At 41.2% G+C, this 26,432-nt stretch overlaps 1 protein-coding gene and 2 non-coding genes across 4 annotated transcripts; all 3 read right to left on the bottom strand.

The window, feature by feature from the left end:
* Positions 1–13: 13 nt before the first annotated feature.
* polr1a (RNA polymerase I subunit A) lies at positions 14–26,316 on the bottom strand. Of its 2 annotated transcripts, none has more exons than XM_047585565.1 (37): positions 26,139–26,316; positions 25,621–25,729; positions 25,424–25,519; positions 25,149–25,298; positions 24,600–24,710; positions 24,417–24,502; positions 23,870–23,958; positions 23,258–23,338; positions 22,066–22,183; positions 21,189–21,339; positions 20,044–20,205; positions 19,818–19,940; positions 19,378–19,605; positions 19,175–19,282; positions 18,932–19,078; positions 17,696–17,887; positions 17,438–17,587; positions 16,480–16,663; positions 16,322–16,404; positions 15,762–15,920; positions 13,632–13,730; positions 13,380–13,532; positions 12,238–12,320; positions 11,974–12,139; positions 9,763–9,886; positions 9,537–9,619; positions 8,829–9,028; positions 7,237–7,404; positions 6,963–7,098; positions 6,649–6,803; positions 6,426–6,555; positions 6,213–6,320; positions 4,227–4,505; positions 2,146–2,346; positions 991–1,108; positions 738–902; positions 14–463 (listed from the first exon to the last, which is right to left on the bottom strand). In XM_047585565.1, exons 1-37 carry the CDS (start codon positions 26,213–26,215, stop codon positions 363–365), a joined length of 5,073 nt encoding a protein of 1,690 aa, XP_047441521.1. In that variant the 5' UTR covers positions 26,216–26,316; the 3' UTR covers positions 14–362. The 2 variants fall into 2 exon arrangements, with proteins under 2 accessions (XP_047441521.1, XP_047441523.1); XM_047585567.1 differs by having other exon boundaries at positions 8,829–9,019.
* Positions 11,770–11,906, bottom strand: LOC125008718. Its single transcript, XR_007112908.1, has one exon. It is a non-coding gene; the product is annotated as a small nucleolar RNA SNORA5 (small nucleolar RNA).
* On the bottom strand, positions 16,135–16,271 carry LOC125008719. The gene has a single exon (XR_007112909.1). It is a non-coding gene; the product is annotated as a small nucleolar RNA SNORA5 (small nucleolar RNA).
* Positions 26,317–26,432: the final 116 nt, after the last annotated feature.

The following is a 26,432-nucleotide window of genomic DNA, read 5'->3' as shown; positions in this document are numbered from 1 at the left end:
AACAAACACTAAATTACACATTTCTTTTAATTTTTTATTATTAAATACAAATAAAAAATAATTGAACATTTTATTTTTTGTGTGTTGCATTGAATTTCTTTGCAGGAAACTCCCACTCCACTCTGCATCCTTTTACACAGTATGATACAGCGATTTCACTCATCCTCGGAGAAAAATCCAAGTCACTCGATTACCACTAAATTGCATTAACTCTCAAATTGACAGCGTGAGAGCTCAGTGTGTAGGAAACTGAGATAGGAAGTGTTGTGTGTGTCTGTATACATCCATGTGCTCTCGCATGTTGCAATAGTTCAGTTCAAAATCCTACGTCACATTCATATGTGACCACAGTCACCGCTAACCTACTGCAGAGGTTGTTTTAGTTCAAATAGTCCCGTTCCACCTTTGACCACCTTCCCCACCACCAGGCAGGCTGAGGGGGAAACCAGTTGATCGTGTGACCCTGAGAAAACAAAGAAGAGCAGCCATAAAGAAAAACACAATGAAAATCGGTTGCTCTAAGATTACAGAATCTAAGAGTCCCTGAAGCACTATCTTTCAAAATCACAATGGGAACTGTAGTTACTCTAGACATGTGACAAAGATACACTCTATACTGAAGGCTGTTGCTGCAGTGACAATGGAACTACACACAGAGATGAGTTGACTCCAGCTGTAGAGCCGTACTCATTACAGCACTTGCTACGCTGTTATTTTGATTATCACTCATTCCTCACCCAGCATGGTAGCCTGTTTGAGGAATTTATAGCTGGTCTCGAAGGTCATCTGCTGCAGAGGAGAGGAGTTGGACCTGATGGCGTGCCGGTTCAGTGGCTTATATACACCTTCGAAACACATGTAGTCCGCTACCAGAGACAGATGTCTGGGGTCAACCTCGATACCTGGAGACACACAGAGATATACATGAAACGAGGGCTCCTGAGAGCTTTGTGGTGTGTGTTTTGTTTGTACATGTAAGCGAACGTGTACCATAGACGCCGAAGACATCTTTGATCTCCTTCTCTATGACCTTCAGAGCCACCTCTATCCCATAGGTCTTGGCCATGGCATGGACCTCATTAGAGTAGAGCCTGTTGATGTCCAAAATCTGGAAAGAAAACATAGTCCCAGTGTTAGCGACACCAACAGCGAAGTCTTGATTATGACAATACAGACGAATGAGATATGTTCTTTCAGCGTCTGTGACATGGTGATGGTGGTGAAATGTAAACAAGACTCCTCAAAGTATATTTGTAAAAACAGTATCTAAAATATAATTATGGACAGCTTCTATTATTATCTCTGATACAATATGGTGGCATCTTCCAGATGTCCTCTACCTAAAAGAAGTTTAAATCTCTTTTTCACAAGTCTCCTTAAACATTTGCAAATATGACTGGTGAGAATTTAAATAAATATCTGGATATTTAGTATTTATACCTGACTAAACAAAGTAAAATAAGAAAATGTTAAATATATTTATTTATGGGGATGATATTAAAGTGGCCAACTCCAATTTAATGCGGTTCTTCTGTGGGTTTAAAGCTACAGCGTGAAACATTTGTCTCCCCGTTCTGGCAGTGAGAGTAATTACACAAACGCTTTAGGCAAAAGGTGTACAAAGCATATCGTCAGACAAGACAGACTTACACCAGCTAATCCATGTTTGACGTCACCTGGTTTCCATTTCTCTCTCCCTGACTACCACATGCGGTGAATTCATAGAAATAAACTCTGCTACCTAGCTGTTCCGCTGATGTATAGCACATTCCTACCTGGTGCAGATTACATTAATCAGCAGTGCCTGAACTTGTTTGAAAAATTGCTTGTCATGGCATTATAGCCTGAAGTTAAAACATTATTTTTTTTTTTATGCTTCAGTTGAATTAGACAATGCTGTTAAAATACACTTGAGCAATTTTGCAGAAATGCTGTTCACGAGTACAGATTAAAACACATTTTGCGAGAAAAATGACCAAAAGTCAACACCATTTCATGGTTATTAGAGAAATAATAACAACGCACACGACTGCAACGAGCCAACAATGAAAGAACTGAGAGTAAAAGGATTAATTTTGCTGTATTGGGCAATCTGTCAGGTTAAAACCTAAAAGCCTGACAAAGTGAAGAATACCGCCTACGTACATCACTGTACTTGAACATTTCATGCATGTTGATGCCCTCAGTGTTGAGAACGGTTTCTTTTTCTCCTTTTTTCGTCGTGGCTTCACTCAGCAGGCAGCGTGTCAGGCCTGTGGTTTCCATGATGACCGCGTTCTGGGCCAGTGACGACAGGACTGAGGTCAGGTCGAAATGCACCTTGCTCACTGGCAAGACCAGATTGATCTATGAAGAGGGACACAACAGGTGGATTAAGGGAGTGAATGAATGAATGACAGTGTTTTGCCTTTATATTGACATGGTGGGTGTACACTGATCACTGACGGCGTGTTATAAAAGCTACTGCTTCTGTTCCTTAATTGAACAGAACATGTGCCAAATTACACAGAATTTAGCAAAAATCCATAAGAGCGTGACATGGTGTCAACACAGTTGCTTCCTTTGAAAATAGGAACATCTGTCAGTCTACTAGAGCATGGGTTTAATCAATTACTCAGATTCGTTGCTCTGAATGGTTGTGCGTCTCTCCGACTGCATCTATTTTGGTCTGCATTTGTCACTGACAAACAGAAAATGAGCTGAAAGGCTTCACACCAACTCTCATTTGTATAATGAAGATGTTGCACCTTTACTGGTTTCCAGGAAGTTCTTTTAAAGTTACCCTGTGCAGAATATTATGCCAACACGCATCTATGACTGTGAAAGGGGAACGGCCACATCCTCTAAATCTAAAGGAAACACAATGACTGACCTTCAGCTGGTTGCTTCGAGAACCAGCACTGTGTCATGTTGGAAGTGGAACCAAACAACACAATGCTTACCTATTGTAAGTGACCTTGAATATCCTCTGTCTGGTATTACCCTAAGAGCTCAGAAGCGTGTAAAAATTGGGAACATCCCATTAGCTGAATGATTAGACTCTAATCAAATAACACGTTCCAACACAGATGTAACAGAGCGAGTGTTACAAAATTCTATTTATATTAAAAATATTTGTAATGTCTCTGCATAAAAAGGACTCAAAACTGAAAATAGACAAAGAGAACGCAACTCGTCAAATGAAAATAAAAGGTGTGAAACTTAGAGTTGATTTCAAGTCCAAATTAGAGTCCACCTCTTCACAAGTGTTTCCAATTAAAGTAACGAGACTCAGATGTTGATCAGTACCACATTTTGTTTAAGAAACAACAACCACTAAATAAAATGATTTGTCTCGGTCTGATTTTCACACCACATGTTTGGGGAAGTGAATGATGGAGCTTTATGAGGGTTTCAGAGTTGTTGTTGCTCATCAGGCTGGAAAAGGCAACAAAAAAATTTCTGGAATCCACAGTCAGGGAGAGACTGTGAATAAATGGAGGATATTTAAGATGTGGACAAAGGCCGTTTATACTCTGAGAGGTCATTTCTGACCGTGCAAAGGCCTCACTCATATTGCTGGTGTTCATGAATCCACCATCAAAACGACAGCGAACAACCAAGACATTTCTCTATAAAAAAGAAAATTTCTGACCATCTTTCGTTTTCTAAACATCACATGGACAAACCAGAAGACTACATGAAACATAAGGGTTGGTAATGTCTATGTTTTGCTGCATCTGGGCCAGGACGGGTTGTTATTAGTGGTGGCGCAATGGATTCTGAATTATACCAGAGATACGTCCGTGAGCTGAATCCAAAGAGAAACTGGGTCATGCAACAATACAACTGAACACAAGTGAACGGAAATTTTTGAAGACAACTGGTCAAAATGTCTCAGTTATGTGTCAACTGTAAGACCTGATTATAGACAGACGGATAGATATATTAGGTTCTCTTTTCTACTTTAACGACTTGGCACTTTTTTTTTTTAATTTCAGCAAATATTGTTAAGCAGCAGTGTACAGTGTACCTCATATCACATCAGTACATGTACAGGTGTGAAAAAACTACATCATGAAGGATTTATAGATAGATGAATGAATGATTCAATGGAAACCAAAAGTGTTTCTGTTTAGTAGCTGCATGCAAAGACATGAGTACCTTCACCTTGAAGTCTAATCTAAAACAAGTAGTAAGGAGTAAATGCCTCTTAAATCTGATGGTCTCAACACATCCAAACTCACCTCGCACCACAGTCCATGTTTGCGATCGTAGCAGTAGCTCTCGATCGCCGAGTTTGACGCCAGAACAGCGTTCACTCTCATCTGAAACGAGGTGTCCTCTCCCGCCGGACTCTTTCCTCGTTTCTTCCTCTTTTTCTCCACTCTCGCTCCCTCAACCTCGGACTGAGACTCCTTCACCTCGTCCATGTCTTCGTTCTTCTCGTTGTCCTCCACCTCCTCCTGATCTTCTTTTTCCTCTGCATCATCGCCTCCGTCCTCATCCTCGCTGTCATAGTCGACCTGGAGAGGAGAGCAGGTGACAGGGGGCGGAGCTTGAGAGAGAGGTCTGAAGTGCTAATTATGACGTCAGTGTGAGATCACGTAACCAAATACTGTTAACTCCATTGTGAACCAACCACTCTCTGGCAAATATTCAAGTAAACATCTAATGATCTCAATTTTGGTAATCCAGCGTAAGTGTTATTGTTGTATAATAATTTAAATTAGCATTAGCAAGGTATTCAATTAAAAACGTCTATAAAAAGGACTGCACGCACTCACACTGCGGTCTTAAACATCATAAGTGAGAATATGGTTGCATATTCCTCATCTTATTAAGAGACAAAGTTAGCAGTGAAAATGTTCTGCGTGCGTTCGTATGTTTATTAATATCTCGTGGTCAAACTATAAAATACAGACATCGGTCTCATTCTGAAGCCTGTTTCATACAAAAAGCTCATTGTGGCCAGGTCATTTATACTTCATTGGAAACTCCAGTGCAGAAGTCCTCATAGGGCCCTCTCACTGCAGCATACGTCACGCATGCTACAACTTTTACAAGCTGCAGCTTTTTTTTATGTACCGCAAACTGCTGTGCTCTGAATTTTATTTACTTCTAATTTCAAGCATTGTGGGAGATGGACAACAAGAGGCACTTTTTTTTTTAAATATTTTCAGATATTGGGCAGCGGTTTTGATTGTTCATTCAACATTTACCCCCCCACACAGTACGATCTCTACCAGGGGAGATTAGGGAATATAAGCTCATATTGTATTAGCTCACAGAGCAGCCGCTAGCATTTCTGCGTCAACCCCTTCCACTTCCAGTTTCACATCAATCTCTCGTAGCCCCACGGACCGAGAACGAACTATGTCGTAAGTAGCAGCCTCAACAGCCTTTTTGACGAATCAAAGCAATGCACTTTCTTTGGCACAGACCACAAGAGCTGTGATTGATTCCGTTGATAGTAGCGTGTTTCCGCTTTAGTATTTTGAACTGATTGACGAGAACACAAGCATAAATGGCTCCATTTATCTGGCTTTAGCGTGTTTTATAGGTTCTTTGTTTGGGTTTTAAGCCTAATATTTCATTTTTGTAATCAGATCCTTTTTTCCTTGTTATCAACCTCTCCCAACAGTGGTGATTTAGATTTTTTGAGTAGATTTTTGGCCGCGTATTCAGAGCTCAAAATAGCTGTGTCGTTTATTAATTTCCCTACTTCTTATTTCTTTATGGCACCGTAGACCAGAGGTGTCAAACTCATTTTAGTTCAGGGGACAGAAACAGCCCAGTTTGATATCAATAGTATTTATAGCAATTTTAGCACATCGCTTCCATTTTACACCAGATCTAGAACACACTTTTAGTGTAAGGGTATAAGGGTAAAAGGGTAAAAGGGTAAAAGCACTGCAGATTACTTCGGATGACTTCTCTTCTCTGGCCCTTTAATGTGTTAGACCAACATAGTTGTTCTGCACGTTGCAAACGAATGTTTGTGGTGAGCGTCTCCTGTAGGTGGTTCACCTCTAGGGGATATGATCCAATACAGTTTCTACAGAATCCAAAGCGTTCCTTGAACTCGGCTGTATTAATGGTTTACAAAGAAAAACACCCCTTACGAATGGATATGTTCAGACATGTCTGAAGAAACAGCAGGTTCGATAAGCTGAGAAAAACGTCAGTACTTTCTGTTTCCAGGAACCGCAAATAAGCATCTATCATCTGACCTCCTCCTCCTGTTTGTCTTTTCGCTTGGCATCCGAGGCGTCTGCGTCTCCTTCGTCTGCCAGGCCATCGACGATCTCCCTCTCCTCCTCTCCCTCCGCGTCGTCCAACTGAAGATTGTTCAAAAGGACAAAAATCAGAACGTGAAAATCTATGTAAACCCGAGGACCTCCTAAGAGAATACTGAAGGGATAACAGGCTGATTAAAAACAGACCCCTGCTGTGTCCACTGCTCCATCCCCATCGTTGTCCTTGTCTCTGGGGGTGGCCTTCCGCGTCTCCACGGCGATGGAGGCCAGCTTGGCGGTGCGTTTCTTAATGCCGTCGAGGAGGAGACGGAAAAACCTGGACGGGTGAGCGGGCCAGTAAATAGTTTGTTACTTTTTTTTTTTTTTTAAGGCTTTAACGTGACAGATAATACACACTAAAACAACCCACCTAGTTTCCATGTAGTTTAGAATCTGAGTGGGTGACAACAGATTATCATCACAGTAGCGGGCGGCAGGCAGGAAGTGAAAGGTGACTTTGAACGCCCGCAGCTTTAGGTGATTTTCAATCCGTAGCGTCTCCAAGACATCCACCTTCTGCAGCACCTGAACACAAGCACGCAGAATAAGAAAAATATTTTCTGCAATTTCACAATTGTAGTCACTTGAATGCTGCAGCCGCTTTATTCTCACGAGTACTTCCGCTTTCAATACATGCTGCAAACGAATGCATGGTTGCTCTAATGGGAAGGAGCTACTGCTTACCTCAGCCAGACACACCCTGGCGAGTTTTTTACGAAGCAGCTTGGCTTTCTTCAAGGCCTTCTTGCTGTTCAGCACGGGGATGCTCATCATGGGGGTTTTAATGTTGGAGCTGGCCACCATCAGGATTTCCCTCAGTCTGTAAGAGACGTGCACAGTAACGGTGAGGGACTGTTTTGAGGATGGTGACATGCACATTCCTGCCAAGTTTATAACTAAGGAGCCCGAAATAAAGAGATATCCGACGTTTTTCATTGTCACGTAGAGGTTCGTTTACCGAGGTATTCCCAAAGTTACGTTCATCTCTCCTCTGCCGGCAAAGTGGAAGGTGTTGAGGGTCATCTGGGTGGAGGGCTCGCCAATGGACTGAGCGGCCAGCAGACCCACCGCCTCACCGGGATCACACAGTGAACGCTGCCACTTATAATGCAGCAGCTGGCGAAGGCTGAAGGCAAATACAGAGGAGAAGAAAGACACTTATTTCCTGACAAGACAGGAAAAAAAATTAAGTATAACTGTTGGTTCTGTCCACTGCTCCAATTGTTCTAAGTAGGATGGGTTTGAATACAGTATATGCATGGCAAATGAAGCTGATGTGACGTGGCGTGTGGTATTTTTTTTCTCCTACTTCCACTTTTACTTCACTGCATATTTTCTATGAGCTTAATACTTTTACTCCAATACATTTTTATGTGATGCATCGTTACTTGTTAACAATTAACCTTTTGGAAAACCCCGCCCCCAAACAGCCATGGTCCAATCATACATCCTAGCAACCGTTACTAGGTAAACAAGGTCAGTCAAGCTAAAGCCATAGTGATAGCTAGCTAATTAATATCAAGCTAACAAGACTATTATATATACAAAACTGTATGTCAAAGCCATGGTTACTACTGGTGCATTTTAGTAATATTTACTTTTTCTTTTACATTTGTTCATACATTTTGTGATTACATTGTTTATTTTATGTTACTTGATAATACTTATTTGTATTTTATTTTAATCTCATATTATTTTATTTAGTCTTTTTTTGTGATTTTTAATAGTGTTTACTTTAATGTGCAACGAAGCTACTGTGACAAAGTAATTTCCATCGTGGATCATTAAAGTCTGTCTCAATCTAAGTCTAACTAACGTTAGTTCACTTAATGTTAGCTAGCTAGCTAGCGAGTTCACATTAGAAAGCTAACCTTAGGTGCTGATATTCAAACTTTTGACTGATTTCTTTCGTAACTACATCATCCAATACTTGTACTTTTACTTTCAGCATTTGAGTAGTGAATATTAAAATAAACTACTTGCAATAGTTAAGTACAAAAAATGTTGAACACTTTAGTACTTCCACTTCCGCTCTCAGAGACAATTTCTCACACCCATAATAGTCCAGTTCTTTTGACAGCTAATTTAGAAAAATACCTTCAAAATTTAAGACCTCATAAAGTCATGATAAAACTTTTTAATACTTTTCAAGGGTCATAATTTCACCAAAATGTATTTATGAATGTTTAATACTTTCTTCCCACGGATACCCTGGTAGGAACCAGAAACTGGTGCCACGTCTAGTGATGTTTTAACACAAACCAAACATTAAAACACTCATGAAGTGGATTCAGTGCAATGCGTATGGGCTCTTTGCAGGTCTGCATCAATTTCTGTCTCTATGCTCTGTCTCTGTCACGTTTCCAGCAGAGCGACACTTAGGGTAAATGACTTTGCATGGTTTGTGTGGTGGCTGTGGCTGTGGTGTTTCTGCCTTTAGAGAACAAACACAGCAACAGTTACGTGTTGAAATGAGCAAGAGGAAACAAAATATTTACTTGAGTTGCATTATTCATCCAGATTAAGACATTTAGGATTTAGGCTCGGTACCTGTGTGTGTCCACGCCGTCTTCACTCTCACTGCCTCGGCCCTCCAGGTATTTCTCTGTGATGCCGTGAAAGTTTTCTGACACAGATCCAAAGCAGACATCCGGCCTAAACAAGCCCAGCGAGGGCTCGGGACAGCGCGAGGCCTTCTTGCTGTATTTTGATCTGCCGGCTCCGTCCAGGGAGTGCCACTGCTGGACGAGCTGTTCAAAGGGAGCGTGATTCAAAGTTTAGAGATCAAACCTCTACTTTATACCAGGGGAAGGACCCGTAACCTACTATATGTGTTTTAGTCCTAGTGCTATTTATAAATATATATCTTATTATTATAATTTTGCATTCAATACTCAGCTATTCAAACAGTGCACAGGTCCAATATTAATTTTTTTCTGCCCCTATTCACCCCTTTACTAAAATATGTTGGATTCATGTTGATGTGTTATGTAAAGCAATTTAAATTTGTGGGGCTAATCAACCAAAGATTATGCGACCCTCCTGCAGCTGAAGCCCTGCGGTTTCTACTGTACACTGTACAAATATAGATCAATGTGATTAAAAAATACGCACTTTATTTTCATAGTCTGTGTTTTAAATTTGGATCAAGGTCAAACATTGCAAAATGTTAAATGATTAGGTCTGCAATAGTGTGTGTGAAGTGTGGGAGGTGTGACTTCAAAAACTGTTCTGTTTCTTTTTTTTGTTCATAAATACCTCTTTCAGTATTTCGGTTCCTCTTTCTGGCTCAGACTGTTTTAGTTTAGCCAACTTCTTCTGAGAAAACAGCAAGAAGGCTCCTGGTACGGATTAAAACACACACATGCAAACATATCGTGAAAGATAATCACAAAGGCAACATACGAATTGGTGTAAAACCAATCGTAAGCAATTTTCTGGATTCTCCTGATGTTCGTAATGAATGCCAGCCTTCTCTCTTTACCTGTGCGTGGGCATGCCACCTCTCTCTTCGCCTTCCAGCGCTGGATGGCTGCAAAGTGTCGACTGGCGGTCTGAGGGTCCAAACGCGCCAAAACGTCGTCAAGACCCTGGGACCTCTTGATGACCTAAAAGGAACGGGAAACGCACGACTGGTTCGTTAAAATTGTGGCAGTTGTGGTTTATTCAAACACTGCAGAGAGCAGCAGGAAAATAAATAAATAAATAAGAAGGAACCCGTGTGAATGATGTATGGACGATAAAGTATGAATCTTAATCTGCAGCCTCTGTTTCAGACGGTGCGGAAGGTAGCGGTGGTCGGAGGTTTACACGAAATGAAAGCACGGCTAAATGGGCTCACCAAAGCAGAAAAGAGGTCCAGTTATATACTTGACTGTCAAATCAAATTAATTCAGTATTATTAGAAAACATTTTAAAAATATTTGTCACCTAACATAGAACGGAACATGCAGATGTGTATGTTTTCTCGTTAGCCAGATAAAAGTGAGCTGCATGTCAAAGCAAGAGGAAATAGATAAAATGTGAAAATTGCACGTGCTCAAATAAAGTGCTTATGCTGACAAAAATAAAACAAAGGAAGGCGAAGCTTGAACTCTTCTCTCCACGTGTGTTTTCTGCTGTCGTTTCATGTGTAACTTGACTCTCTGTAGAGTGCACAGACTCGATTGGCTGAAAAGTGTGCTGGTCTGTGGTGCATTTTCTAAGCCACTAAACCACTCCTGAAAGCAGCACTAGATAAAACAAATAGAACACCCTGTTACATTATTAATCATAATGTTCTGTTATGGCTGCAGGCCTGGGTCTGCGTGGGACAGCTTCTAGCCCACATAATACTCTAGCTCCTTATTAGTGCGCTAGCCAAAGCAAGTAGAGCTCCCCCTGGTGTCTGGCTGCAGTATAGGTCATAAACTGCACCTCCTCCATGTTAGTGGATGGGACAAAAACACTGAAATACGCGTAAAATATATATATAGTTTTTTCCAAGGATGGTTTCAGTCATTTTAGATAGTTAATATAATGTTGATGCACGTTCAGGTGTCAACTTTTTGGATAAGTTTTGTTTTAGTTAAGTTATTTGACGCTGTAGAAACAGGGTGTGACATAATGGCAACTACCAGTTGTTATGCCACCCACTTTTTTAAAAACAAACGAACAAACAAAAAAAGTACAATTGACAAGATCAATCATTTCTTTGTAACTTGTAACTGTAACGTGTCATCGATATCAATACTCTGTCTACAAAGTTGCAGTATGGCGGTGTATCCTGTATCCCTGGAAAAATTGGCCAATACAAGGAAGTGGGGACACATTGTCCATATTTATATACAGTCTATAGCAGGGGTCTTTAACGCATTTAAGGCCAAGGGCCCCCAGACTGATGGAGAGATTAACTAGGGACCCCCTACCTACTATATGTGTTTTACAACAAACTTGGCCTAGTGATGTTTAGAAATATATATTATTATTTAATCAATCAATTTGCATTCAATGCTAAGCTACTTAAATAATACAAAGGTTCAAATATTGTTTTTGTCTTTATTTCAAACATGTGCAACAGTAGGGTGTTAGTGCGGGAAAATTAAAATGTACATATATAGAAATATATATATATAAACATATAGTGTTCATGTGTTCATGTCACTAACCTATTGTACGTGTTTTTTGCCGCACAATAGCTCATAATCATCAATCACTGGTCATACTCAGAATGAATCAAGTACCATCAAATCTGTAGATACTTTTACTTTAAAAATAATAAATACCAATTCCTCTGGAGAATCAGAAATATTCTTTTTTGCAAGTGGATTATGATGATGTTTTCCAGTTTTTGCACAAATATTTGAAGCAGCTGGAACTAATCTAATCACTAGAACAAATAAGACAAATATGCTTTTTGGAAAAGATCCCGTTTCCCCAGTGCAAAAGGCGTGACTGGTCCTAAGCTTAGAGAAATAAGTTCTGGTTATTCTCTATGTGTTTTGGGCTGGATGTCTGTGTGTAGTACATATTTATCCCCAGTGGCCATGTTGGAGCGCCGTGGGGCCCATGAACTACACCTTCACTGTGGCAGCCATTTTGGCCAGTGGCTTCCACTGAGGAGGAAGCACCGAATTTGACAAAGCTGCGACCTTTCAACATCCTATTGCATCAGCATTTGTGAATGATTAAGTTACTCCGTTGTGCTTTGCGGTACCTCATAATTGTCTTCTATGAAGGAGAACTGTCTCGGCTGCAGGAACTGAGTCTTTGGGATGTCCAGTCCGTCTTCACCGTACAGGAACTGGACCACAGAGCCATCGCTGTCCCTCACCGTCAGATCATACTGCACCACCAAGCCCTCTAGATGCTTTATGATACATCTGAAGAGGAGAGGATGAAGGAAGAGAGCTTCAGGACTGGTTTTAAAAACATCCCACTAACATTTAATACATCTGTGAGGTTTTTTTTTTTTTGTTACCTCTGCAGATATCCTGATCGAGAGGTTTTCACAGCTGTGTCGACCAGTCCCTCTCTGCCAGCCATACAGTGAAAGAAAAACTCCTGAAGACAGTCAACATTGAAAGAAAGATTTAAAGAAGTGAAACGAGTTTCATAAGGGTTGAGGAAGCTCAAGGGATAAAGTTAGAGATAGTTGCGATTGTTGTTTTCACATGTTGCTGTGAAGTAGATTTTCTGTTAAAATGATACACTCAGTGACCCGTGATGAACTGGAGTCTGTCTGAGACACGCAGAAAAGTGATAATATACACCAATCAGCCACAACATTAGAACCACTGACAGGAGAAATGAATGACATTGACCGTCTTGTGTCACTCAAATGTTCTGCTGGGGAAACTTTTGGACCTGGCATCCATTCATGTGTAAAGTAAATCTAAAACCACTTAAATCTATTTGTCTTTATGGTTTATTGACTACAGCCCAAGGGTAGAAGTGCTATATTTATCCATTTAATATAATATATGTGGAAAACTGAATGGGTATTAACACACCGCCCCACCCCACGACTCCCGATTAGAGCTTCGCTGAGCCGCTCGGATCTTACTGGTCGAACTCTGGCCAATCGTCGCCTCACGGAGGGACTTGTGCGCGATGGCATTAGGATTTACATCTGTCCGCCTACGTCCACTGTTCCATTTCAACTTATTAGTGTATCTCCGTTCTTTTTCCGGTGTAGGCCTTAAGACTAGTTCTGTTACTGTCATGAAAAGAGTGTTGCCTGGACCAGGTCTTTTGAAATTGTGGCTTTTGTTTAGTAAGACTCAGATCCCCTTTGTTTTGTTTTTAACTTAAAAACTAAATTTCCGTTGTGCCTACTTCCTTTGTTACCCCAAGCAATTGACTTCCCTTTATTTGTTCCTTTTACATTTTCAAGTTTGCGCCTTGTGTTATTTCCACAAGACGCCTGTTAATAAATAACATTTTTAGTTCCTACAAACGGCTACTTTGTGTTTCGTCTCGTTTCCCTAGACGAGTTAGGGTCGTGACAAATAGCTTCTGAAGTGGTTGTATAAAAGGCATTTATAAGAGCACAAGTGGTTTTTGCTTCCAAAAGGAACAAAAAGCAAACTTCTAAACAACGACACAGCTCACTTCTAGTACCTGTGGTTTGATGCCGGTGAGGAATCTTCCAGAAACGAAGCCCCCGGCTCCAGGCGCTGGGTCGTACGGCTGGAAGCACGGCAAGAATTTCCCAGAAGGCATCAGCGGAGGCCTACGTCCCTCCAGCTCAATCTGCCCGAGCAGACATGAGATCTGAAACGCACACACAAGGAAAGAAGTAAAGACACACAGGTCAGTTTATTCATAGTGCGATGTTAAAGTGTTTGGGGGGCGGGATGTGTGAGCATGTACCTGCATTGTGTTCACAGTAGATCCCTTAGCTCCTGACTGGACCATCAGCTGGAGGTTGTTGTCTGGAAACGAGGTGTGCAGTCCGAGTGGCATACACACCTAGAAACACACAACAATGTGTCACCGGAGAGAACTGTGAAAACCTATAGCATATATTTAGGTGTCAAGACTTAAATGATCAGTTTGGCTTTTTTTTTTTTTTAAATCTAATCTATTTATTTATTTATTGACTATTTAGAAGTTTGATCTTTTTTTTACTGTTTTGGAAATTGTCATTTTTATTGTAATGTAATTTTATCACATTTTTATTATTTTTAGTCACTAGATGTTTCACTTTGCGCTCTTATTACTATTTTTTTAATTAATTTTATTTACCGACTGGTTTTACTTTGCTATTGTTAGTTTAAAACAGCCTCTGGCGTCTCCTCACCTACGACAGTTCTTGTTTTAATGAATATTCGTATTTGTAGTAATTCACATATTATTAAATTGTGTGTCTGTCTGTGTGTGTGTGCTGGGGTAGGGGTGCGGTGGGACTATTGTATAAAGCACAAACATTGCTACATTTTGTATGAAAAATCCTATACAAACAAAGTGTGATTGATTGTTTGATTGACTGATTATTCATTTATTGGATGATCCTCGTGTCTGAACACACTGGCCTGTGAGACGCTCTGATGCCACCTGCACAGCGGAGTCACACAACGACTGTAAGGTGAAACGAAGACCCGTCACATGTCTCTTTGGTACCATTGTCCACAGTTGACAGAATGAATGGAGGTTAAATGTGCAGTAATCTGACACTGGAACAATGGCTCAGCACAACAAAGATGCACCACATGAAACCAAGTCATCGTTCAGACAAGTCTCTGTCTCTCTCTGTCCATTAGTGACACTGTGAAAGACCACGGAGGTTTATTGAGGCTTTCATTAGTGTGCAATTACCCAAGAAGACCCAGAGCTGTAAGCGATGCCAGAGGAGCTTCTAGAAAGTAATGGTTTGACTACTTGCGCAGATTTTCATTAAAACTTTTCACTTAAAATATCAAACGCTTCCATTAAAAACGGATTAATTGAAGCTACAGCATTTCAGCTGTAGAATATATACAGTGCGGTTTAAACGTATTTGCACCCCTTAAGAGTTTTCTACAATACTGCAGTAAAATGACTCAAAACATCAGCAGATTTTCACACAAGTCAAGTAAATTAAGCAGAAATTGGTGTCAGGCTTCAGCCAAGCCACATCTTTGATAGTTATTTATTTTAGGTAGAACCAGCTCCCTGTAGCATCAAAGCGTCGTCAAAGCTGAAGCAGACGATGGCTTAAAATAACTTAAGAGATGTGCTGTGAAAGAAGAAATCAAGTCAGACAATCTGTAATTTGCAAATTGTGCAATGTGGATATTATGCAATGTGGTATTAAGATACTATCAATACCAGCACCACTAAACTGTAAACACTAAACACTACACTTAAGAAAGTTTAATAGAGACAGCGTTTAGTAGAGACTGCTGATACTTCTTCTACAGGAGCCCACTCTAAGTTCTGAGTTGGTGGGTTTTCCTCAAGTGAACTGTTTGCTTTAGGTCCTTCCACAACATTTATGCTGAATTAAAGGCAGGGTATGTAAAAACTTGTTATTTACAGCCGCAGTTCCACTTCCTCTCCGTGTGAACATGCATAAAAAGTCAGTCACTGAGCCTTCACCAATAATGGGACGTGAATGTGCATCGACCAAAAAGGGGGACGCCCAAAACAGAGACGCTCCGTGAAATGTGATCAAGTCCATTGTTCCCTCATAAAAACTAGAATTACAACATACTAACAGGCCATTATTGGATTTGGACGCCTAAAATAAATTACATATCCTGCCTTTAAGGTCACGACCTGGGAATTTCTAAAACATTTATATTGTTTATAATGTTAACTGTTCTTTTGGAGAGCGAATTGTGTGCTCCTTGGGGTCAGTTGCTGTGTTTCCATTACCCCTAGAAATACGCAATATCACAATAAAAAAAACTGATAATGGAAACCATGCACATTTCGAGAAACCTCTCCAACATCTCTCTATTTATCCATCTATTAGTAATCCCAGTAGTGGCGTTAGAAGAAACACTAGTGACAGGTCACCTTGTTAATGTCGTTGTTCACTTGGTTGGCCACTTCCTTGAACTTGTGGTCGGCCATGCTGAAGTCCCTCTGGTCTGGGTTGAGGTGAGCGTCCTGCCAACGACTGCGAGCCTCAGCTTGGTCAACATTGGAGGGCAGGTTGAACGCTGCCTGGAGGGCCTGAGAGACAGGGAGGGCGAGAAAGTTCCATCAAATCCTATATCACAGGTTGTAGTAGGTTGTACTATTGTGGTAATATGATGTGGGATGTGGACTAACACAAAAACCACTTGTGGTGTGGTTACACAACCAACGTCCCATTGGCACAGAGCCATCGGTGATCGTGACATTGGAATAAAAATGAAACGATACGATGAAGGAGAACAATACTGCTCTTTGTGTGTAGCACATATTTATCCCCAGTGGCCACGTTGAAGCGCCGTGAGGCCCATGAACTACACCTTCGCTGTGGCAGCCATTTTGGCCAGTGGCTTCCACTGAGGAGGAAGCACCGAATTTGACAAAGCTGCAGCGAAATGCACACATAACCTTTCACGTGACTAACGACACGTTTAACTCACTTTGGTGCCGATCTTCAGTGACTCTTGGATGATTTTTTTCCTCCGCATGTTGGCGCCGGGTTTCACCAGGATGTCCTCCACACCTGGAACCAAAGATTTAAGATGAATCTCCCGTGTTCACCACTCACACAGACCAAATTATTTTATTATGTTCTTACCCAACGTGAAGCCTCTGTACAGCTGGAGGTACGCCGTGAAGAGTCGAGCCAGGCAGCTGAGCAGTTTGCCGCTGGTCTCGCCTCCGTACAGCTCGTAGCAGCAGTGGACCAGACCATAGGCCGAGGAGCCGTAGTGAGCTTTGTCCAGGACCCCGACTAAGAGCTCGCCCTGACGGATCACCACCTGAGGACAGAAAAAGTACCTGACTCATTTATATGCACACTTTGGATCCAAAAGTAATAAAATAAATTAAATAAATAATAATATACCGTATTTCCTCTAATAGCTGGGTCTCTAATAATGACCGGAGTTATTCAAAGAGAAATTAATCATATATTGTGTCATTGCGGATGCGCTAGTGTGTGTTAATTATAGATAACACACAGGTACCACAGAGGGCAGTCGCTAGGTACAAGTTTTGAAATATTCAGAGGAAAATATGCAAGAGGAACATGCAAAATGCTTTAATATTGACCCGCCAAGAATAAGATATCAGGACGCTATGGCCATTTAAGTTGTCGTAAGTATTTTACGGTACTGACAGGTATGTCACTTCTGCCCAATAAATGGACCTTTTTTATTGTTTCAAACTGATACAGTGGAGTCATTCACTCGTTCTGACCACCGGTGCTCAGAAAAGAGAAAATGCTCAGAGAAAATGGTAGGAAAACCTGGAACAAATATATATACCGGTATGCATCAGTTAAACAAAGGAAATTAGAAATAAAGGCCTCCCTTTAATAAATGCCTGCCTCCAGTAACGGCCGGATGTTCTGGGCGGCTGAGTAAATAAAGGCCCTGGCTGCTATTAGAGGAAATACGGTAAATAAATAAATTAAATTACATTAAAAGGCACAAAAATAAACAGGCTAAGAAAATGTAGAACGTTCTTCTCTCAAGCTCCAACATGACTTGCAGCGCTAAAACGTCTTTCTGCTGCCTAGTTTCTGTATTTACCTGTGAGTCACACATCTTATCAGGAAAATATCCCGGAGCAGCTCGTGGTGGGTCTTGTATCCACGCCTTGCTGGGGATTTTTGATTTGCCAACCAGGTTGAGAGGTACAGCGTTCTCTGGGATAACATTCAGCAGAAGAGTGGAGACCACCTACAAGAGACATCACATACGCAGGTACGTCATATTATTAGAAGACAACAACACGTAATGTTGTCATCATGTATGATCGACCATCATGAAGCAGCACCAAAGTCTCACCTGCTTTCCCGTCCAGAGCGGCTGGGGTTTGAATATGGCTGGCGGCAGTAGCTTGACTCTGCCCAGTTTGTCGGTCAGTCCCCTGTACACCAGCTCCGTGTACTGGTCTTTGGTGAAGAAACAGCCTCGTATCGTCATCCTCGTTCCTGACACCATGTGGTCCTGGATCAGACCGGCTAAAGGTTTACCATCCTGAAGAAAGAAAGAAAGAAAGAAAGAAAGAAAGAAAGAAAGAAAGAAAGAAAGAAAGACCATGAGAACATGACCTACTGTGTTTTCTTTTCTTTCACGCTGCAAACATGTAATACATGACATGCATACACCAACCAGGCATAACATTATGACCACCTTCTTAATATCATACAAGTCTCCCCTGTGCATTCAAAACAGCTGTTTACACTCAATAGAGAATGGACACGGGACTTCAGAGGATGTCTGGCAACAGGATGTTGTTTGTGGGGGTCTTTAGGTTGAGGGGAGGGGGAGGGGGGGGCTTTGTGGATCATCCCACAGATACTTGATCAGTTTGGGATCTAGTGAATTTCGAGGCCAGATCAACACCTTGTGCTGTTTTTCGTGTTTTTTTTTTTGTTTTTGTTTTTTTTGTGGCTGCGTCCTGCTGGAGACGGCTGCTGCCATTAAGGAGTGTCATTGCTATGGGGTGGGGGGGTCTAGTCCGGTCTAGATGGGTGGTACAAGTAACATCCCCACGAATGCTCAAAGTTTCCTAGCAGAACATTGAATTGTTACAAGATGATCGGTGCTATTCACTTCTCCTGTAAGTGGTTTTAATGTTGTGGCCGATCAGTGCACTGCACTCTTTACACTAAGTGCTGCTTTTAACAGAGCCGAGAAGAAATGGATTATAAATTAAATCAGGATGAGCTGATGGTTGGTTTTGTACTAGCATCTATTTGTGAAAGCTAAATATCTGCAGAAAATCTTGAATACACATTAAATTAGTGACTAATATACAGCACATCAAAGTATTTTATGGCTTCCACAGAATCATAAAAAGATCAAATCTACACCTAAATCAAAAAGATGAGTAACATTAGAACAGATCAATTTAAAAATAATCCATTTATAAATTCTTTTTTCTAAACATAGTTCAGTTTCACATTTACTGGATCCACAATGTAAACACAGCACAGATTATAAATCTGGGTTCAGCTTCGTTGACCGAGACCAGACCATATAAACCCGTCCGTCCACAGTCCGTGTGTCCGTACGTACCTTGGGGACGAGGTACTGCTGGTGGGTGCTGACTAATGTGTAGGCCTCTGCTCTGCCCAGCTCACTCTGAGGGAAGTGAGCGTTCATTTCGTCCCCATCAAAGTCAGCGTTGTACGCCTTGCAGTTGGCATAATGGAGCCTCAACACCTGTGATGTCAAGATCAAGATCAAGATTAAAAAAAGGAGCGGTCTATTTCAAATAATAAATGATAATAACAGAGCCGTGGAGGGGTAAGATTTTACCTTCTCTCCTGGTAAGATGCGTGCAGAGTGGGCTTGTATGGAGGGTCTGTGCAGAGTTGGCTGTCTGTTGAGTAACAGAACGTCTCCATTCTTTATGTGACGATTAACCTGGGAAAACAAACAAACAAAAAAAAAAAAAATAAATAAAAAGTTTTAAGTGTCTCCATAAACGACTACGAATACAAAAACAGGTCAGGACTTACTATCTTCATGGGCATCTTATGAGGACCTGAACAGGGCGTCAGCAGTTGCTTGGCAACCGCCTCCCTCTGCGCGAGGTTGGTCGGCGACAGGATGGTTTTCCTGCCGTCCTCGTTGATCACCATGGACGCCCCGGGGTGGACGTTGGGGCCGTTGAGGACGGCCTGGCGGAGCTCCTTCACGTTCCACGGGGTGACTGGCTGGGGGTAGGTCAGCTTGGTGGCAAAGACCTGCACGGACGTACAAGACAGGGACGAGTCTGTTTGAATCTGCACTGAGCTGAGCTACAAGATTCAAGCTTGATGTTTCACCATCTTCAAGGTCTATGTCTCTAGAAATTAGTCTATGTAGGCGTATCTGAGATATCTCGTTAACAAAGACGGGATGGGACGGACAAACTTAAAACACCTTTAGGAGGGAGGGGAATAAAAGCCGTATCTACCATAGGTATCCCGATCTCGTTGGTTCCTATGTACATGTCTGGGCAGATGACAGATCGTGCCGCATAGTCCACACGTTTTCCCATCATGTGTTTCCGAAACAACCCGTCCTTCTTCTCCAGGATCTGGCAAGAAAAAACAAGAAAACGTTGAGTATAATTTGATAACTTCCCATCAGGTTTTTATTTTGTAGTGCGTTTTGTTTTTTAAGAGCAGTATATGTGATACCTGTCTGATTCCAGGGTATTTCTCTGTCATCAGTTTGTCCATGTCACTGTCGAACACGATGTTTACGTGGCTCTGCAGACGGATCCACATGTTGTAGAGTTTATCCGTCAAGGTCCCTCCCGGGATCGCAGACAGAAAAGTCTGGTCCGCCTGTTCTGGAGCCTGGAGAGAAAAGAGCGAGATGGGACGGGAAACACTGTCACATCACTGTTTGTATTAAAGGAAATAGATGCTTCAGCTCGGGTCTACTTGGTTTTATGTCTTCTCATACATGAAGATCACATCCAGGCTGTGGTGGGCAGTCAGGGCCAGTAAAGCCTTCTCTGCCGGCCTAAACTTTATCTTACATTAAACTTACATTTGAATAATTTCCCATTAATCTTATAACCACGATGGCGGAAGGAGGAGAGGTTTTTTTTTAAGATTTGGTTGTAGAGCTGATCTTATTAGAGACAAAGGCTGGATATCGGGAGGAAAAGTAGCCCAAGATCACCTGACCCAGCCTCTAAATGGTTTTGGTGAGTAAAATAAATTATGTTTACCCCTTTTTGTGTTTATTTTTGTCATTTTCTTGGGTCAGTATCGATGTTTCTGAGACGAGGCATTCTGAATTGTTCTACGTGAGTTTCTTGTTTTAGTAATGGCATTCATCGCACTATATGAGACACCCATCTAGGATGCGACGTCCTGTTTAATTGCATGTCCATATGTTGTTGATGGTTTCTGTGGCAGTGGCGTCATAACTAGTGATGCACGATGAATATCAGCACAGATAATTACTCATGCTTATCAACAAGGCATCTGAACCAGACCAAGACATTTGCCTATTTATTTATTTATTGTATGGACTGAGTTATAAAATATGATTGTGTTTATTCCAAACAGTAATAAATTATTTGTTTAGGTCAAAGGCAGTCAAATTCATAATATTGTATCCTGTTTGCAAGCTACATCCTGTCCTTTCTTACCATAAGGTACATAGGTTATTGATATTGGTTTGGAGAAGCAGCAGGTTATCGGTTAAAAAACAGTGCATCCCGAGTGATAATAACTGTATTAAGAGGTGTTGAAGGTGTCTGGGTGGAAAATACACGGCCCGTCTCTGTATCCAGGAGGACTTCCTTCACATTAAAACGTCGTCTCACCTCTGCCTCCTCTGTCGTTTTCTCCCCCGCTTCCCCCGCTATCAGAGCCAGAAGCTTTCTTATGCTCCCGCAGTCCTTCATGACAGCCTGCATGTTGACCGTCTGCCCGTTGGTGAACATCTGGTCACCCAGTCGATTGATTGGACGATACCTGGTGAGGAGAGAAGACAGATACCGTTATATTATACGACCTCAATGTCTCTAGAACGAAGGGAAAATGTGACTAATACCTCAGTGTGCAGGATGTAGAGATGTAGGATGTTAATTCTAGTAAATATCTGGGTACGGTTTTTGATTCTCAGCTGAAGTTTGAAATCAATCAGTGGTCAAACGTGCACACCAGAGAACTCATCTGTTTATTCCTTTGGTGTCTCCAAATCTAGACTTAGTACAGTGTACTTGTCATATAATTGTTTAAATAATATTGTGAAAGTTTAATCCTAATTTACCAGAATCCAAATGTGCAAATTCAACTCTCTTTGGAAGAAATGTGTCCTTAGAAAAGCTTAAAGTCTATGAACCAACATCCTACTCTTTGAAAATAATACGTTCTTATGCATCCATTTGGTTTGGCGCTACTTGCTGCCTCCCAGAAACACAAACTGCTACCAATATAATTTATTCCTTTAGCTATTACACTGCACTATATTAATTGTACTAAAGCCATATCATGCTACTCCTGTTAAGCCTCGAAGGCCAAGTTGATTTTATTTAATTTTATTTTCTATATAGCACGAGATCACAACAGAAGTCATTTCAGATGATCTCTCCTTTAGAACAGGCCTCTATGTAAACAATGGTGTTCCAAATGAACTAATGAACTAACAAGTCAGTGTTTCTGTGTACAGAACACCATGTGTGGAGGTTTTTGTTGTACCTGCACGGTGGGACCACCAGCAGCTCCAGGAAGAAGAGGTCTGGATAGAAACCGTTCTCTCCATCCTTTGACGCCACGCTCTCCTCCAGCCCAGAGAACAGACACTTCAGGAAAAAACCTGGAAACGAACGATGAGATAAGCTTTCTCAGAAGTTTGAGGAAAAGATCGCAGTGATAAAATATCAGAAAGAGCACTTGTCAACATGTTTTGACAGCCTGGGGTGAGCATTCTGGCACCAGCATGACTCTTGTCAACAGATTTTTGCCTGCGCATGTTGAATTGGCCTGTGGGAGATATCGCTCTGATCTGCTGTTCTGCTCAGTGAATTAAACCATCAACAGAGCGGCAGAAGGAAACAAACATAACAGCGAATCTGTGAGTCACACAAGGGTGGTGCCAGATGTGTATGATGGTTTAAAGCTACCTCCATCCCCGCTCTACTGCTTTTCGCTTTCCCTTGACAGATAAGAGACTACTGTCACCTGATGGTTATTTCCTCTCACGAAGGCACAGTGCACCGCAAAGTGTATAAAGACGGACGATGAGACAGCTCCTCAAAGGTGAAGACAAAGCAAGTAGAGCTCCCCCTGGTGTCTGGCTTCAGTATAGCTCATAAGCTCAACCTCCTCCATGTTAGTGGATGGGACTCAGGCCAAACTTAAACACTAAAATACACGTCCAATAATTTTTTTCAAGGATAGTTTCTCTCATTTTAGGCAGTTAATACAATGGTGCTTTTAAGTGTACGTTTAAGCGTAATTTTATTTAGCTTTGTTTTAGTCAATTATGTGATGCTATAGAAACAGGATGTTTAATAATAATAATAATAGTAATAATGATAATAAATATTTACAGTGTATAATCCAACATTCCTTTGTAGCTGGTGAAAGTGGAGCAGAGCTTAGTAATAATTAAACGAAAACGCGTGAAAATAGCATGAGTTTCATCAATGCAAGAAAGAGGGGTGTCCATGTTTATATACAGTCTATGCACAGTACACGGCCTTAGGCAGCACTAGAGCCTTCAGACATTAATAGAAGTTTCTTCATGTGCTTCTTTTCTAATAAGATTCATGCTATATTTGCAATGACAGCAAACGCTCAACTTAATATAAAATATGATCTTGAACAGTCTAGTTTTGGGCACACAGTGGTTGGAGGCATTTGTTGTTGTTGCTTTTTTTTAACCCACCTTCTTTCTCCCAGAGTTGGTTGATGTGCTCTCTAGCTGTACTCGCGGTGAGGAAGACTCTCCTTCCAGCCATCAGATCCTCTGCAATCAGACAGAAGCAACAAGAACTAAGCATCTGTACATGTGAAATGGTTGGTTTGGTCCGGCTATGACGAGACATCGCGTTGGTTCATAATTAAAACCCAAATAAACTCTTTTGCACAAATCACTTTATCAGTAAATGAACATCTAGGTTGATGTTGTGACGTGAGGTTCATTAATCCATCACTCGTTGCTGTTGCCCCACGTTAAATTCGATCATTCGATCACCTAAAATACAATTTTTAATTTATAACATATCATATGAATTACTCCCCGAATCAGAATAAAATATCAACGTGAAAGCACAATTATTCAACCATCTACATCACATAGTGGTTAGCAGCCGCAAACAAACGACGGGCATGAAAACAAAATAAAGAAACAACAACAACACAAAGAAGCAGATAAAGAAGAAAAAGTCTCAAATGACCTAAACACTGAGATAATTTTCTTGTCCAGCCTGCACGAATAGCTGCTGCTACAATAACAGACGACATATAAATATCATCTCAGCGTTTCTTCTGAGCTCACCATCCGTTTGGCTGAGGTTCTTCGCCCCAGCCGGCATCGTGACGATCATCTTACTGTTGTGTTCACGACGTACTGTTGATTTGCCACTCCTGCACACAGAACATTAACATTAGCAGATTAGTGCTGTCAAACAATTAAGTTTTTAATGAGATTAATCTCAGGGTTTCTGTGGATCAGTTTCAATTAATCACAATTAAGTATCATTCATTTTTAATCTATGTTGATCGCCTTCTGACAGAGTGTGCATAAAACTTTAATTGAGTCGACTGTTCTGTTTTGGGTTTTTTGTTGATCAAGGGCCAAAATGAACATGTTAATTTTCACAGCCGTAATTATAATTAAAAAGCAGAGTGGATTGAAGAAAACACTGTAGTCACAGACTCTGCTGGCAGCACCATACATACATACATACCTGTACCTCTAAAGGTGCGACTGACACCATATGACCAACAATAACATGACTGCAGGTACGGCTTTGACTTTAAAACTACAGCAACATCAAATCAGAATTAAAATCATTACGTCGTTACGTTTTTATACCAGTTACCTGCAGTAAGGACACTTTCTGCCTTTCATGTGGATCTTCCAGAAGTCATTGATCAGACTGCTCTTCATTTCAACCAGATGTTTGATCTGAGGAAAAACATGTACTGTGTAGTTATAATGAATGTATGCAACAATGTAGCTCACATGTGGCTGTTTTGTTCATGTTTTGCAAGCGTGTACTCACCGGTTTGGGGTTTGCTGAACCATCAGTGTTCACTCCAACCACTGCGTTTGTAAACTCCCTCAGCACGTTCTCAATCTCGTCGCCCGTGGCTTTGGGATTCTCCTCCAGATGCTAAACACATGAACACAAACAAGAGTTTGTCGGATTAATAAATACGGTAAGAGCAAGAACAGAGCACAGCTGATCTATGACAACAACAAAACGTAATGACTCAGAGCAGCAACCCATTAAACACACACATGACATTAAATCATGTTTCAGTAGCAAGTATAAATTCATATCAGATAGATAATCCTACAACCAATCAGAGACATTTTGCTGTAAACAAAGTCACCCATACGGGCCAATTTACCCAGCAGATTGTCACCAGGAAATAATCAGTTCCCAGCTGAGAGAGTCCAGACCAGCGCTCTGTTACAAACAATATCTTGACAGAGGAAGTTTGTCTGACTTCCAGTGTATGCAGATCCCCCAAAGCTAAAATCACAATCCACTTCATGGTTGACACTCTCCGGCAAAAATGAGTGTCTGCAGCACGTGTGAACCCACCTGGCTGAGGACTTGTTCTATCTGACAGACCTCCTGCATGGCTCCGTGGTCCACTAACTTGAGCTGGTTCAGCAGCAGGTGGATGGCAGCTCGGGGACACGTTAACGTGTGACACGTCAGACACGAACCACGGATCAACAGGTAAAGTTTCTGATGGAGGAAGAGGAGTCCAGGCATTAATGACACACAGGGAGAAGCTCACCAAGGCCAGATTCTAGCTAAATAGTTCAAAGTTTCATGTGTATTGTATATATGCATGTGTGTGAAACACTTACATCAAAGAACAGTGGGTTGTACACAGGTAGAGGCAACTCTACGTGCCCGAGGTGTCCCGGGCAGTTGTTGAAATCCTGAGAGCAGGTTGAACACACCTGGTAGAAACAACGTCAGGAAAATATGGCATATTACACATGTATCATTACTGATTTGTAACAGCAAACGTCACGTAGGTAACGCGATTTCAATGATGTACCTCTTTGGAGTCTGCTGGTCCCAGGGCCAGATCATACAAGCTATTAGTGGCCACATTTCCAACGGCATCAAGGAACCTGGCATTGGTGATGGTCTTCACACTCAACTTCCTAGAGAGAGAATTAAAAAATATATACATATAGTTTTAAACTAATCAAATTAAAACTAATATATATATTGTTAGCAGCTCTCTTGTTAGTTTATGTTTGCACCGAATAACTACCAGCCTTCCCAGATGTGTCTTATCAAAGTTTAGACCATGACACTACTAATGCTAATCCATATTATATCCTACTGATGAGAAATTGGAAGATATTTTACTTGATCACTCAAAGATGTTGCAAATGAATGATATTTAAAACTGAATATCTATCAATAACGATGTAACAACAACTCCTAACTAAACTAGTTTGTAAGCTGCAGCTGTGGTTTAACGTTATAGCACGCTGCCATGAGCAGGCATGTTGTTATGAACTCACTTTTAGCATTTAGCCTGAAGCTAATAAGCTTGCGCCTCACCTTATCTCTTCGGCGGAGTACATGCCAAACGACATGCCCTCCAGGCGCCGCCATGGCACTTCTTTTCCAAACAACATTTCGGAGGCTTTATTCAGATTTACTGGCGTTTATATATATAAATTCATGGCGTACAGTGAGACCACACGACGTGCAATTCCTCCTGTATGTCACACGTGGGACCGTAAGAACAAACTTTAAACGGGAGGGGGAGACGCAAATACAAATTAATACGTTTTTTCTAAACTTGTAAAAACTAGACTTAGAATTAAGTTAATAAGAGAAAAATATTCGATA

Source organism: Mugil cephalus, chromosome 5 (genome assembly GCF_022458985.1).
Source record: "Mugil cephalus isolate CIBA_MC_2020 chromosome 5, CIBA_Mcephalus_1.1, whole genome shotgun sequence".
Taxonomy (NCBI): Eukaryota; Metazoa; Chordata; class Actinopteri; order Mugiliformes; family Mugilidae; genus Mugil; species Mugil cephalus.
This window is presented reverse-complemented; position numbering and strand designations above follow the sequence as displayed.